At 38.8% G+C, this 17,073-nt stretch overlaps 1 protein-coding gene across 5 annotated transcripts in view; it reads right to left on the bottom strand.

The window, feature by feature from the left end:
• Positions 1 to 219: 219 nt before the first annotated feature.
• atp2b4 (ATPase plasma membrane Ca2+ transporting 4) overlaps positions 220 to 17,073 on the bottom strand; it is a 148,357-nt gene continuing 131,503 nt past the window's right edge. For 3 of the 5 annotated variants that reach the window (XM_007247771.4, XM_007247768.4, XM_007247769.4), the window contains one exon: positions 220 to 9,226. In XM_007247771.4, the coding sequence (XP_007247833.2) occupies positions 8,966 to 9,226 (261 nt within the window). In that variant the 3' untranslated portion in view covers positions 220 to 8,965. The remainder of the gene's footprint in view (positions 9,227 to 17,073) is intronic. The other 2 variants (XM_007247770.4, XM_022682692.2) reach the window with 1 other exon arrangement.

Genomic DNA, 17,073 nt, shown 5'->3' with positions numbered 1-17,073 from the left:
TTAAATAATAATAATAATATTCCTAAATGTTATTAAAATTCAACATTCAACATGATCTGGAGGTGACCAAAGCCAATCACAGTAATCGCCGGTCACTAAGAATAACATTAAAAGGTGTTTTTGCAGATAATTTCCACTATATATATATATATATATATATATATATATATATATATATATATATATATATATATATATATATGGAGTATTTAAAAAAAAAAAATCAATACATATACAGACACACATACCTGGAATGTATTCATGGAATGTATCAAACCAGTGCCAGTTCTCTTTCTACTGGAAATATATAATCTGATGGAGAGATGATGTGCTTGTGGAAGGGTCTTAAACGCCTGAAAACACTGTTAGAGACACTAACAGAGAAGAGATAATATTAGTGTTTAATATGGGTATGGATGTGTATGGATAAGTATGGATATGGGTACTAATATGTTTATGGGTACAGATACTGGTATAGATGAGAATACAGGTATGGATACATGTATAAATAGAGCTATAGATATGGGTAAGGATTAACTGTAAATATGGGTATGAATAACAGTTTTTTTACCATTACACTTAATGTTAAGGAAAAATCTAATGCTTCACACATGCAGGAAGCAGTTTAGCTGTTTCTGGTTCCTTTATTTGCACAGCTTCTTTGATCTTTGATAGGTGAAATGGATGAAAAATGGAGAATGCAGCTTGAGGATGGCACACATGGTCAGCTAAAGGCAGGACAGTAATAGAGCGGCCACAAAATGAAGATTAATTAAAGGAGCACTCCAGCACTCTCTGCTGCGTCTGTAGGGTACAGTCAGTCCGTTACTACAGAATACGGTACTCATGAAGGTTCTTCTTGACCCAACAGTAGAATATAATGGGCAGATGGTGTTCTTTAGCTAAAAGATTGGCAGGGACTGTAGACTTCAGACACAGCAGATCCAGATTACAGGGGCTGCCCAAAGTTATCCGTAAACCCCTCCCCCCCAAAAAAGCCATGTACTATATGTATTTCTTTATATATACAGTATATAAATAAATAAGCTGTATCTTAGAATAACTTTAATAATAAAATATAGTATAATGTGTAGCAAAACTATATTCAGATCTAAGCCTAAACCTAGGTTCTGTCATTTAGGATTAGGTTCAACATTCAGTTTAATCTAAATATCAAATATTAAGTTAAACTCAAATATTTAAGCGTATACAGTCAAGTTAATTTTAACTTTAGGATTGGGATTCTATTCAATTTAAACCTAATCCTAAATCTCCTAAATGTCTCTCCTAAAACTCTTAGCAGAGTCCGATAACAATTAAAAGCTTCTATAGGCCAGTATTTTGAGGCCAGGGTTTGAATTATATGCTATTTAATCTAAATCTAATTCTGAACCCAATCCTCAGTAGGTTAGGATTAGTTTTAGGATTATATTCTATTAATGTACACCTAGTCCTTAATCTATGTCTAGAACTCAACAGAGAATTTGATCACAATTAAAGCATCCTTAGGCCAGAATTAGGTTTGAAATTATATTCCATTAAATCTAAACCTAATTCTGAAGCTAATCCACTGTAGGTTAGGATTAGTTTTAGGATTATATTCTATTAATATACATCTAATCCTAAATCTATTTCAAACACTCAACAGAGAGTCTGATAACAATTAAAGCTTCTTTAGGCCAGGATTAGGTTTTAAAATATTATCTATTAAATCTAAACCTAATTCTGAAGCTAATCCCCTTTAGGTTAGGATTAGTTTTAGGATTATATTCTAATAAATTTACACCTAATCCTAGATCTATTTCAAACACTCAACAAAGAGTTTGATAACAATTAAAGCTTCTTTAGGCCAGGATTAGGGTTTAAATTATATTCTATTTAATCTAAATCTAATTTCAATCCAAACCTTAAAGCATCTGCAGAAGATGAACACCACTGCTTATCATTTAATCTTTGTGGCCCTCAGCCCACTACAAGCATTGCACTTTGCCACCAACAGACCATAAGTTTGGGCACCCCTGGGCACTGAAGCATGGCTGGAAGTGGAATGTGTAAAATGACTAATCACCTGACCACACTTAACCCATGTTTAAAAAAACAAAAACACCCTTCAGCCTTCAGTATTGATGATTATGACAACACAGTAAAAGAACAACAACAAAAAAAAGATCCTTCTCCAAAACCAACCAACCAATCAGCAGCAACAGCAGCAGCATCATATCAGAGTGTGTTTCTTCTGGTCAGACACGCCCATCGCTTTGATCATTGTGGGAGTGTACGTGTGGGCGTACCCGGATTTCCATTGACAACAGGGCAAGAACAGGAGTTCTGGATTTGGGGGCGGGGTAATGAGGAGGGGAGGGTGGGGTTAATGATGGGACATGTCTCATTCCATACTTAATCATGCAGAACATTGAACACATATATCGAACAGTTAGAAGAGTTTTTCTTTAAGCAACACAGGACACTAGAAATACCACTCACACCAGGTTGTACATATTGCTTTGAACCACCAAATTTGTTTATAAGTCATGCATGCCACATAGATGATATTATGTTTATACAAAAATAACACCAGTGCTTATTACTGTATCCATATGAAGTACAGAAAGTTGATGTTCCGTTCAGGAGACGATGTTCGCTTTTGTTTTTTTTTTTTTCCCCCCCATTGTCATTTATGTCCTCCTTACAGAATCGAGCACAATGCAAGATCTGTTTTTGAGTAAATCTGCACAATCGGCGGTTGTGACTTATTCCGATATTCCAGTTTCAAAATGCAATCGTTTTATTTACAACTGGGATGCATCAACTCCTGAACTCCCAACCATACAAGATCTATGAGGAAACGTCAGTAGAGAGTAGCGTAGCAGTGCGGTCGAATTCGAGTAATTGCACACCATCATCATCATCATCATCATCATCATCATCATCATCATCAGGTCCTTGTGTTAAGCTGTTGCATTTTTTCCACATTTCTTTCCCTCGATTTTTCTCGACTTACTGTGCAATACCAAATTGTCCTGCAGAGCTAAAACTGAACTGTCGGCGCTAAAACTGCTTAAGCAACAGTTAAAACAGAAATGACTGAAATGAAGTCAATCGATTCGCATCAGATCCGCGTACAATCGCTGAAAATCCAGGAATGAGAAGATGAACAGGGGAAAAAAAAATCTGAATAAAATAAAATATAATAAAAATCAAAAATCTGATAAAGAGTTCCTCACACAAATGCCTCTCATATAACATCTATAGTGATACCTCTGACTGAGACGGACTGAGAACTCTCAATGATATCATCTGATTTAATCTGATGTGATGAGGTTTGTAGGGAACAAAGTAGTAGTGTTATATCCATAATGTAGAATTGAATGTGGAAACATACAAATTAATTCGTGATTGTACAAAACAACAACACTTTGGCAGAACTTTCTTAAAGCTTCTCTTGGTAATTCCCGAACCTTTTCAATCTTTAAACCCCACTGAACGTAGCACACGGTAATGCACAAAGGTGCACTAAAACGCTGTAATTTGGGGTAAAATTACTCAAATCAAAAATAATAAAAAAACTAAAGTAGGAAAAAAAAAGTTCACACTGGCAGGTGACAGAGCGAAAGTGACCAGACATTTGCTCATTCAAACAAAGCAGAATTGTAGCTAAAATGGTCAGTTTTAATGCTCTACTTACTAAACAAAATATTGTGTTTAATCACATGCATTTCCACTTTGGCAGAACTTTGGCAGAACTTTCCAAAAGTTTTGTTTGCTAACTCTTGAAACATTTCTATCTTTAAACCACATTAAACGCAGCAAACAGTTATGCACACATGTGCACTAAAAGACTCATATTTGAGGTAAAATTACCCAAACTAATCAAAAACAGTAGCGAAAAGTTTGGTAATGGATTTTGTTGGTGTCTCTGGTGGCTTGGTTACTCGATAGGTAGATTACTAGCTAAATTAGCCAGCATGCTAACCAGTCAAGCTGATACATACCCCCAATAAGACAAATGGAACATGAACGCATGGTAAGGGTGTAAACAATTTATAGCCGAGATTAAGCAACAAGTGACACAAAATTTACATTCCATACCATTTTTTATACCAATTGACTTGGGCCAACTTACTGCCTTGCCAGTGTGAACGCAGGGTAATGAATCATATTTGAAAAGAAAAAAGTAATAAGTAAAAATAAATTATGAAGCGATTTAAAAACAGTGTAAATGTACACATATGCATCCAAAATATTTCCTTTCATCACTCAACACAGTATCCTTATCAGAACTAGTCATAGCAATGTCTGTGTAATTACATTTATAAAGTCTCCAGTTTGGTGAAGATATAACAAGCCTATAATAACAATTATAAAAGGCTTTTATTTTGCCACTGCACATAAGACCCTTATTTCCCCCAAGCCAAAAGCAGGCTCGCTGCACACGGCCAGGCCTGAGCCAGACCCATCCTTCCCATGGCTTTTTAATATATATATATATATATATATATAGAGATAGATAGATATTTATATATATATAATTTACAGTAAACAAGTTAAAGAGAGAAAAAAACAAGTCATCACGTTCTAACATATCATCTCCTGCTTCCCCTACCCACTGCTGCCACAGCCTGGTTTTTCAAACGACGTGGCATAGGTATTAGCGTAACCGCAGATAAGAAAAAGAATCAGCACAACAAAACAAAAAAAGAGAGCGAAATAGAGCAAAAATTATGCTTGTCTATGCTGTCTTACTAATGTCTTGACTAATTTGTTTGTTAATCCACCAAACGTTCCTATAATTTATATAATAGTTCCAAAATATTAAAAAGTCGACTTAATATAAAAATACACAACAGTTGTAAAAAAGAACAGAACATTGAATTTTATATGAAATTCACACATGCTGCTTCCCCACAGTAATACACTTACAATACGCTTTCACTAAAAGTGAAATAAAGGTGAAATCCTTTAAAAAAAAAAAAAAAAAAAAACATAAAAAAGAGGAAAGGAAGAAAAATTAAATTGAATTGCCAGTAGGGGGAAGTGTAGCTTCACCTAGAAACGCTGCAACCTTTCTTTTTTTTTTTGTTCCGTAAACATTGAAGTGGTCCATCATAATCATCATCATCATCATGATCATCTTTGTCTTTTTTTATATATATATATATTAATAGTTTTTAGGCAGTGACTCTTGGTTGGTGTCTTTTATTTGTAATTTTTGGCTAGATATAATATAAAGCAAAAAACAAAACAACAACGAAAAAAAAAAAAAACTGGGGGAGGGGCAGGTGACACAAAAATAATATGTTATAAAAGAACAATTTATAAAATATGGCTCTGAGCAAGTAGAAAAAACAGTAAATAGAATATTGAAGAATCTGTTTAACCCAGATCGGTATGAAGATAGATAAACTGGAATAAACTGGCAGTATTAAGATTGGGGTAAATAAAGCACATGTTGTGCGGACCTTGCTCCTTTTTAATAGCTGACAGCTCTGCTCCGCTAACTGGCCGTTCGTTAAAAGGCTCGACAGAGGCTTCGGTTTGTGTAATACTCTCTGGTTTATTCTGCCTTTTTTCTTTTCCTTTCGCTCTCCTTTTAAAATGTTTAAGTAACATGCTGCAGCCTGTAGTATGAGGGCTGCTGTGGAGTCCTGCACGGTGCCTCTGGTATTGTCTTCTGTGCAACTGATCGTGCCTTAGGGCAGAGCAGGGCAGAACTGTGGGTAATGCTGCAGTCTAAATGCAGTCACACACTGGACACTCCACGCCACGCAGAACTCTAGAAATTAAAACCACTTTACACTGTGTCACACTTATCAGGCATTATTATTATTGACCACATCATCATTTATATGCATATTTTCCAACTCCAAGTTGTACAAATTTAAGCGTAAGGGTGATGTGTATTTGTGTAATGAGGGAGGGTGTGACCTAAGGAGATCAACAACCTGCATCAAGGTGTGCATAATTAATTATGCATCAAGGTGTGCATAATTATTAGGCAGCTTGTTTTCTTCAGGCAAAATGAGCCAAAAAAAGAGATTTAACTGATTCTGAAAAGTCAAAAATTGTGAAAAAGTGTGTGTTGTTGCAAACAGTCTACAGTCACAATAAGCTCATTAAGAAAAAAGACGCAAATTAACAACCAAAAAGTGACCATGAACCCATTATGCGCCAGTGCTGTCATTTTCCAGAACTGCAACCTGAAGTATAAGATGTTCAGTGTTCAAAGACATGGCCAAAGTAAGCAAGGCTGAAACCTGACCATCACTGAACAAGACACATTAGTTAAAACATGATTTCTGAAGACTTTTTGATTTTTCAAAGGTTTTATAGACTGTTGAGATAAGAGTGACTCTTGATGGACCAGATGGATTGGCCTGTGGCTGGATCAGTAACGAACATAGAGCTCCACCTCGACTCAGATGTCAGCTAGGTGGAGGTGAGGTACTGCTATGGGCTGGTGTTATTAAATTTGAACTAGTTGGCTCTTTTCTGAGTTTTTTTTTAAATGTCCAAAATGTTTAGTTGTACGTTTTGAGTTGTTTATTATTTTTGCTGTAACAGATGTAAACAGATGTAAACATTATGCATTTAGTTGCATAATGATTCTGCACACTAATAGTTGCCCAGTAATTTTGCACACATCGAAATTCTAAGCTTAAACCTTACTTTTACTTTCTTAAAATATTTAGGTTTGAGGTTTATTAACAATTTGGGTTGACTAAGAGTAATGTAGTTGTTCCAATAATAAAATGAATCTTCAAAAATACAACTTGCCTTATACTTGTGTACACAGTGTAAATTAATTTATAATATTACCACATTTCTTATAGTTTCATATTCATATTAACTTCCTGATCACAACAATGCTTTCAACACTAGCAGGGTCGATACAAGCACATGCCTCCTCTGATACATGTGAATTAAGACCCCACCTCTTTTTTTTTCTTACTGAAGCACAGCACCATGCTTCGCAACAAAGGCTGAAGTGAGAGCTCAGTTGTACAGAGCTGAGCAAGACAACTCCTCCTGGATTTGGCAGTTATCAGAGGAACGGTACTTGTCTGACTATACTGTGCCAACTGTAAAGTTTGATGGAGGGGGGGATTATGGTGTCTGGTTATGGTCTCTTTGCAGGAAGAGTTTGGAGACGCTCCCTTCCTGTTCAAACATAACTGCGCACCAGTGCCCAAGCAAGGTTAATAAAGACATGGATGAGCAAGTTTGGCGTGGAAGAACTTGACTGGCCTGCACAGAGTCCTGAGAGACCTCAACCCAATAGAACACCTTGTCTATCTAGTCTTTATTAAATATTGTCAGCTCGCTTTACTTTAATATCCTTAAGATGAACTTGATATATGTTATGAATCTTTTACTACAGCACTTCATTGCTTCACATTGTGCGGTGCGGTGCAGTGCAGTGATTCCTGTGTGCGACTGCCTTAATGCTGAACATCAAAGATTTGAAGAGCTGGGAAAAAGAAATGACTTAAATGGCAGAATTTGAAACTGCACACACACTTATTTACACACACTCGCACACACATGCAGGCACACTCACAAGCAATTCTTATGCAAACATTTTCTTGTGAGAAAAGGCAAGGAAGAAAGGAAAAATCAAAAACAAACACTATCCCAAAAAGATAAAGATAAAAGTCCCCCGTTCCTAGTAAAGTCAGACAGGTGACACTACAAAGAGTTACATGCATTTCAGTGGTGACGTGCGGAAGGGGTGTTTTAAATTACAACTGTCATTTCTTTTCTTCTTTTTTTTTTGTTTTGTTTTTGAGGCTGTAGCATCATTATTCTTTGACTACAAGAGACTAGAGAGACCCAGTGTATGTGGTGGGATGAGATGACGTATGACATTGGCTGGCCTGCCTCTCCCCTCTGCGCCCAACAGGGGGCGTTCTTGCCAACAGGTTGACGTCTGAAATCGGGAATCAAATATGCTCTTGGCCGCAGAAGCCTTACTCAAGTCTGTGCATAAAATCATTTGAGAAAAAAAAAAGGTCAAAAATAATAAACTGAAGAGAAAGAAACCAAAAAGAGAGCTACACTCAATGACATCATACATGATTGAATGTATTTGGAAAAAAAAATAATGATGACAAGAATGTAGTGTGTTTGAACCACTTAAGACATTCCATAGCAGTAACAGTTTCAAATTGAGAATAAGAGAATAACAAAATGGGGCAAACATAAGTTATTGTTATAAAGACATTGCAGAGAATAGTGAAGTACATCGCCTGTGTTTCAAACCGCCACATGATGTAACAAAAAAAAAAAAGAAAGAGAGAGAGAGAGAGAGAGAGAGATAAACATGTATGAACGGCATAACTGCACATGTACTGTAGGCTTCAAGTTGTATGTCTGAGAGCATGAAGAAAAAAACAAAAAAAACAACAACAAAAAAACAATCCCACTAATACACTATGAAAATGAAAAATGTCCTGGAACAAAAGTCATGACAATAGCATAAAAATGTCAAAAAAAAGAGAAAAACAAACATACAAACAAACAAACAAACAAACCTGCAATAGAGATACAATGTCAGTGACAGGCTGAGAGAAGAATAGCCGCCCTCTCGAAGGTGAGTTTAGACCGCGCGGGTGGCGCCGGCCAGGGCGACGGCATGCGTGCTTCTTTCAGAGCGCCCACACACCACAGTGCAATGAGGAGGAGCTGGGGTGGCAGAAGGGAGGGGGCAATGGATGGGAGGATACGGGGGGATGCAGGGAAGGCCGGGCGAGAGCTTAAAACTCGCCAGATAATCTGGTCGTACCCCGTCGTCCTGGGTCTCTCTGCCTTCAGGTTGTAGGCTGGCAGTGCATCCGACGGGTGCCGTCAGGTGTCCAGGGCGAGAGGACGCTGGGCAGGCGGGGTGGGATTTTTAGGTGGGATGTGAGTGGGTGCTTGCAGGAGCAGACCAGGTAGGAAAGAAGGAGCGGAACTGGGTTGGACCGGGTCAAACGGAGGACTCGTGGTTGCGGAAGAGGGAGCTGCCTGGGGGCTGGCCGCCCCCACCCTGACTGGGTGAGTGGGATGAGGAAGAAGAGGGGAGCGGCTCAATCTCCACGTTGCTCTCCTCGATCATGGGCACCCGCGCTTCCTCCTCAGACAGGGGTATGAACTCGGGGTGGGACATGAAGTTATGGATGGAGCTTCTGGACTCTGGCTTCTCTAGGCCCTCGTACAGGGAGCTACGGAAAGCGTTGACCACCTTAATCTAAAAGAAAAGAGAGAACGAGAGACATTAGACTGATGATTAGAGTGGCATCATTGTGTGTGTGGTTGTAGTTGTGTGTCGGTGGTATGGTTTGAGATGTGCATGGAACAATAGGCTTAAAGGGATGAATTGCGTTGGATCTGTGGAGGGACAAAAAGAACAAAAATGGTCACGGGCGAGTGACAAATGATGACATCATCTCTGCATTCAATAAAGAATGCCTTGTTCACACCTGGCGTTAACCTACGTCCTGGAGGCCTCAGCCCAAACACCACCCACACCAACAACGAATATCACCTTAATTCATTAGCTTGTTATTGTAATGTGGTCAGTTAACCCATGCGGATGGTGAACGATGTGGTTTTGCAGCTTTTTTTTATTTAAATTTTTCCCATTTTGTCCGCAATTTACACTGCAAATTACCCAACCCACTCATTAGGACTCTCCCACTATTAATGCCCAAACACACCAGGAGGGTGAAGACTAACACTAAATGCTTTCTCCGATACATGTGAAGTCAGCCACTGCTTCTTTTCAAGCTGCTGCTGATGCATCACAGCGCACTCGGAGGAAAGCGCAGCGACTCAGTTCTGATACATCAGCTCACAGACGCCCTGTGCTGCGGGCATCACCGTAGGAGTAATGTGGGGAGAGAGCGCCATCTACCCACCCGGAGGGAGCAGGGCCAATTGTGCTCCCTTTGAGCGCCGAGAGCTTGATGGTTTTGCAGCTTTTACATTGGTTCACATTTAATAGCCACGCTACCTCACCATCCACACAGGTTAGCTTTGCTGTCAGTGTCTCTGATCAGCTCCGAATGTAATCAGTTTGAGTGACTGTATTCTGATGTGTCCTCGAAACACAATGTGAACACCCCTAATCAGATCACCCAGGACATGTGTTAATGCCAGGTGTGAACAGGGCCAAAATGCCACCAAGCACATACAAACACTTACACATACAGGCCAACACAAAATATATATAAAAAAATATATAAAATAAATCCACTTCACGATAAAGACAAAAAAACACAAACATAAAAAACAAATAGATAAAACAATGTTTCTTGATGATTCAGGCAATTGATCAAGAAGAACAGGCACAACATTCAAGCAGGACACTGTTGCACAACTTCACAGGCACCAACACGTCACACACAGCACACATGCTAACCACATTTGTATTAACGGGCATTACCCCCACCCATGGGCACTGCCTACTGAAAACCACTCTAATCTGCTTTTGAAAGGGGAATGAAAGTCAGGTTGGAGGTGTTAAATGTTTAAATGTGAGGAAAACCACAGGAAAAGGGAGAAGAAAGATAAGTACTGAACCCTGAGTCAGACACAGACACCACACATACTGTACACACATTATCATTTATGCATACACCCTCATTTACACACTCTTGCTCACTAATCCAATTGTTTATCAAGTCATACTCTGTTTTTTTAAACAGTGCATTAAAACAGTGCATTACCTTTCACCCTACACAACTTGTTCACTTGTAATCATGAATATTTTAGAGGCTGTGGTTCGCACACTAGTTGACAGATCAGTGACAACACAGGGTCACAAACTAAAGGTCTTTTCACACACAATCTGATTTTTTATTTTATTTATTTGACTAAATCGCTCCAATTTGGAATGAAAGATCTCAGTTATATTAACTCTCCTTATTACTGCAACGCACCCAACACTTAAGGAAGGAAGGTGAAGAATATTGTATACATGTGTAGTCAGATTCCATTCAAAGCACTCGAAAGAAAGTGCTGAATCTCCAGCTGTGATACATTAGCTATCAAAAGCAGGTGCCGGCCAGCTACACAATGAGTAAGGGAATAATGATCTACCCACCTAAAGAGAGTAGAGACAATTGTGTTCTTTCAGACTCTCTCTGAATTTTTTTATCTGCCTCGGTTGTCAGTTTATATCTATCAGTCTGGTACTGTGCATCACTGTATTTAGGTATATATACTGTTAATATAATAAATATACAGTAAAAATCAGTCTTTTTTTTTAGTCTCACAGAAAAGTGTACTGTGATCTAATTTATAAAAATAAATGTAACATCCTGTTATACTATCCTGTTTGCTGAATACAGAGTAGATTCGATTGTTTGTATAAAGTTAATAAGAAACCGAGCAGGATGGTTCTGTTAGGCTGGCGCTGGAGAAATGTGAGAAATGAGGGGAGGAGACAGAGATGTGCTCATGCTTGCAGATTAGACAGCTGGAGGTGGAGGGAGGGGAGGACTTCTTTTCTTGGCGTCAAAGAGCTGAATAACGTCTCGCGCTGCCAAACTTCCCCTCTTCCAACGTGTTAAGCTTTAGTCTAGCGCTTGAGCAGCACTGATGCTTACTCCTGACCTTATAAAGAAATATACTGTATAAATGGAGATTTTTTAAACTTTGTGTGCTTAACGGACATGCATGAGATTTTAGGTTCAGGTAATAACTTGTACTATCAACATTAATACACTACCACATGTAATTAATCTAGAAACTATAATTGATATTATTTTGGTCCCATAAGTCACTCTTTTACAGAACCTTATGCATTATTCTACCAGTCATGTATTAAAGAGCAGTAAAGCCACTCCACTAAAGTACAGCGTTATAAGGAAGTGATCAGGAGTTTTTAGTGAGGTTTCTCCAGCAGTAAGGCTGGGAGCAGCAGCATTAGCATTTAGCCGCTAACAGCAGTGCTAGCTCCTTTGCCATTCAGTGGCGAGTTTATTGGACTGTAGTCTGCGTGTTTGCTGTGTTAAAACAAGCTTTACGTCCCACTAGTGTTGCGGTTAGTGGCTAATGCTAATGCTGCTGCACCAAGCCTTAGTAGTGGTTTTATTTAGCAATGTAAACATGAGCAATGTTACAGAATTTAAACTTTTAAAATTTTGAGTTTAAAGTGACTTTTAAAACATAACAGCAGTAAGGTGCACATTTCCAGGGTGACTTAATCTGGTGATTTTGAGTTTGCTGCAATGACATCTCCATGTTCACTGTTGCTCTTGTGTCAGCACCATTAGCAGCACCATGGTGGCTCAGGTAACCAGAAAAGATATTTTAGTCAGAAAAAGGTCCATTAACCTACCAGAAACTCTGTTTTTTAAAACAATTATACTGTATGTGTCTTTGTAGGAATAGTAGCAGAAGAACACTGATGCCATTTATTATAATATCTTCCTCTGCTCACTCTACTTTCAATTTAAAACAAAAATAATAATTTACTGCTTTAATTATTATTAATTACAAAATACTTTTTTTATTGAGAGACTTCATTAGTAATGATGTCTCCACACTGCCTTAAGAACTTCCCGGACCAAATTAAGCCAAGTCTAGACTGAAAGGAATTTTTAATGCAATTTCCTGTTCACAACACAATTAGGTCCAGGGTGTATTTTCCTAATATAATAACTGATGATAACAACTGATAATATCATAAACTGCGATATGTAATTATTGTGATATTCATAGATAATTATATTCCTATATTGGCACATGCCTACTCGGCAATCTACATTTCAGTGTCTCCCAGATTTCTCCCAGGGTTGGATAACTCCACTCCATTAGTGTTTCATGGCAAATCCAATAAAAATTTGTCTCACTTTTCATGTCACAGGTTACTGTTATCATGGTTAACACTGTCCCTGGTTACCAGGCATTATTGGGTAATTTGCATATGCAAACGTCTACGGAAACAGAGAGAAGCTGGGCAGTACTGTGTGTATGACTGATTTAATGAGACACTAATAGATAAAAGGGGTAATAAATATAATAACACTACAGCTTTTACAACTGTGGATGTGGGTGCAGCCATCTTGGATTCTAAACTCTTTTTTAAACTCTCTTAAACTTAAAACTTTAATTCTATGGAACGTGGTAATTCCTACATCCGAGTTCAAATTGAATGCAGCATAAAGTCACAGTCACAGTCTGCCATTTCCAAGGTCTTATTGTATTCTGGTCATACAGCAAGCTCCCTGTGAAGCCTACAGGCTGTTCTGCCTCGCATCCACAGAAAACGGGGCTTTAATCCTAACAGGTCCTGTGTCTCATAATAACTCACTCATTAAAGTTTAACCCCTGCCGAAATGAATCTAGGGTGGCCCTGAGAAGAGGAGGGGAGGATGAGAGAGAGAGATCGAAAAAAAAAAGTGAGACAGAGAGAGAGAAAGAGAAATAGGAAACGAAAAGAGAGAGAGCGAGAGAGAAAGCAAAAAAGCAGAGCAAACAGAGAAGACAACAGAAGACAAAGGTATTTTTGAAGATGGCTGCTTTTAAAATCTAATATTTGATTGATGGACCATGAAAGGAGCCAGAGTTTCTTTTAGATCTTCTTTGAGAATAACTGTCATGTATAAATAATTTATCAGACGATCGTGATCAGACTGCAGCTCTTCTTTTTCTCAGATCTGAGAATACTGAAACAATCTACACTGTGAAAATTTTATTCAAATAAAATAAATGTGGTTTAATAACTAAAGTGTCAGATGAGCAGATCATTAACAAGTAATGAATTATTTTAAAAGTGTGTGCGGAACGGTGGGGGAGAAGAGGACTCATCTGGTTCACTATGTAGGAGGGTGGGTCTGTTGGTGTGTGGGTTTTTGAGTTGTTTGGTTGGTGGGTTGGTCACTTGACAGGTGGATAGGTGGGTCGTTCGGTAGGTGAGTTGTTTGGTGGGTGTGTGCGTGCTTCAATGGGTGGTTGTGTGGATGTATGATTCAGTCATTGGATGGGTGGGGGTATGGGTTGTTGGGATGGATAATTCTATGGGTAGGTGGGTTGCTTTCTGCTGCAGAGCAACAACTCTAGTGCAAACATTAATAAAAGCTTTACATACCCTGCTAAAAAACAACCAATCAAGCGTGTACACACACATACATACACACACTCACACTCACTGACATTTCTCTGTATTAAAAGATAAAGGGATGCTATGAAAACTTTGCCGCTGAGGTAACCAAGATAAAGGAAGCAGAAGAGTCATGACTCATTTCCCCTCCTGCAAGACGGAGCGACAGGGACCGACACAGCAAGGAGCACATCCTCTCCCAGCACTGGAGAGGAGCGTGATGAAGGGATGAGCTTACGAGGGAAGCAGAAGGGGGGTGAGGGAAGGAGGGGCTGGAAGATGGATGGAGAGAAAAAGGGTGTGAGAGAGGTGTGAGAGAGAGTAAGCAAGAGAAAGAGAGAGAGAAGAAATGGAAGGTGAAAGAAAGAGAGAGAGAGAGGGAGTAAGTAAGGGAACACAGCGAGGCTTGCTCACTTCCTCACTCACTGTCTTTCACCTTTCATTCCTTTCCTCTCTCTCTTTCTCTGAGGAAATGTGTGAGAGATGAAGCGTCTGCTCTCTCTCTCTCTCGCGCTCTTTCTCGCAGGGAGGAGAATGTGAGAAAAAGAGAGAGAGAGAGAGAGCATGCAGGGAGGGTAGGCATCTCTGAGTATTTGTGTGCGTATGCCCACAAATCTCTCTCTCTCCCTATCTCTGTTTTCTCTCATTTTCTCCCTCTCTTCAGACTCTGTTGCTGGGCAGACAGTGGTGCAGTGCAGGTCAAGAGAGAAAGAAAAAAAAGCTCCACCCCCTTGGAGATGCTTTGCCCTCTCTGGACAGGGCAAGGTCAGCAGGCACTGGAGAGGAACGGGGGCCAATTACAGGACTGCCCAGTTCAGCACACACTCGGCCCTGAATGCTGAAGGCCTTTTACTGTTACCTTTAAAGTGACAGTATGTAAGTTTTAATATTCTGGGGATTTAGAGACCTCTCTGGTGAGAATGTGTAATTGCACAGAACATGGTTAAGAGTACTTTTAATGCAGATTACTGTGGGCGTGTGTGTAAAAAAAAAATGTGGGAGTGTTTTGCTCATTTATGAAATGTTGTCAAAACATAGAGAGCAATTACATCCATCAAATCTTACTTACTTATAATATCACTTATAAAGCGCCTTTCTACACTCAAGGGCGCTTACATTCTACATTACATATACATTCTAGTATCCATTTTTCTGGGGAATTTAGAGTATCCAATTTACCTGATCTCAATGTGTTTTTAGACTGTGGGAGAAAACCAACGTTCCAGAGGAGAACATGGAAGCTCCACCGAGATAGGGACTTGAACCAAGCACCCCAGCACTGAGAGGTGAACATGCTGACCACTTAGTCACCGTTCTGCCCACTACCAAACTATCAAACCTACCAGACCACTCACAGTTAGTTTGTAGAATGGATATATTTTAAGATATTGCTGAAATGGTTGTGCTGAGACACTGATGCCAATAATTCTAATATTCTGTCCACTACCAACTCAGAAGTAATAATAAAATTACTTTTAATTTAAAAGAAAAGATCTTACAGACTTCTGCTTTAACAGATGTATGAGACTCTAACGACACTCACTATAATCATGTTATCCCTAGTATTTAACATTTAAGTACAGTCTCAGGTAAAAAGGACTGTAAAATGTATTGTGTGTTGTTTGTTATCGCAATATTGGCCTATAAGTGACAATATAACCAATTGAAATTAAGCACTAAATAACAAAAAAAAAAAAATTCAATTAAATAAGTTTGCACTCATAGTTTCTTGACCAACTGCCCACAAACATGCTTACATAGCAACTATTGTGGGGATAGACAAGTGATAGCTATGTTTTCACTGTCGTTAAACTTGCATGCAAAGCTGAGCAATCTTATAATATTTTATCACTATTGTTAATCTTTCAAAAGAATGGCCCTGTCACTGTATTTTTAGGCTGATAGTGGTTTTCTAATTGTCCATACCAAACTAAGGGCAGGGCTGGATGCAACATTAACCTTTCCAAATAAACAGGACGAGGTCAGTATTGCCATCTAGTGGTTAAAAAGGAACTGCAAGGTATTCATGCAGAACTGCAGGAACTCAAAAAAAAAATATGGATCATATAATCTGATCAGCTCTCAGGATTGGGCAATTCTGACAGCATATTTGAGCAGAAACCCGTCTGATACCAATACACAGCTGATCAATCAATCCTTATCTACTTTCTGACATAATGTGAATCTGGCAGTTTCTTGGTACATGGTGTCAAATGCTCTACTTAAATAAATGGAAAAGATCTTTTCGCACTTGAAAGTTGAAAGTTCAACTTTTTCCCTCTTTTCTTGTAAAGCTATTCATATTAATCACATATAATCCCAACTTGTTTTTTTTTGTCTATATCAGCCCCAGTACCAACTGCTAAAGTTGGCAGGAAATAGGTAAAGAAACTGGAAATATTATAGGCTGGTTGTAAAGAACACACATGCATATACAGTGTACAGTGCAGTATGTACACCCACTTAAGTGCACACTAAGACTGTAGGTATGCATGCAGTTCGGAAATGAAAAGGGGCAAGCTGTTATACAGAAAAAGAAAAAAACAGTACTTAACCCACAGCTATTAACCCTTGTGAGACCCCTTAATTAGATAACGCTTAGAATAACTCTGATCCCCCTCCGGGAACGGATACAAATCTGCGTCTACCTTTCCCAATCAAAAGGGGAGGAAGAGGATGAAGGAAAGGAGCCAACAGGTAAACCTTAACAGCAGGCTTTCAGACTTTAAGTAAGTTTCACCTGTTTACCCTCTCACAAGGGTAAATGCATGCAGAGAGTTAAAGCCATTTAAAAGTCAATCACAGTGGAAGCACAGTAGAAACGGTGAGTGAAAGAGAAAGAGAGAGAGAGAGAGAGAAAAAAGAGAGAGACAGAGAGAGATACATGTATTATTCTGCTTTAATCATCATAGAATGTATGGCATATCCTGTGTAAGTTGCCTATGTCATTCTGAGCATTTATACTTGTGCGTTTAATGTTGGTGTTA

The sequence above is a fragment of the Astyanax mexicanus genome, chromosome 24, assembly GCF_023375975.1.
Source record: "Astyanax mexicanus isolate ESR-SI-001 chromosome 24, AstMex3_surface, whole genome shotgun sequence".
NCBI lineage: Eukaryota > Metazoa > Chordata > Actinopteri > Characiformes > Acestrorhamphidae > Astyanax > Astyanax mexicanus.
The sequence above is the reverse complement of the archived record's forward strand: the minus strand, read 5'-3'. Positions and strand labels throughout refer to the sequence as shown.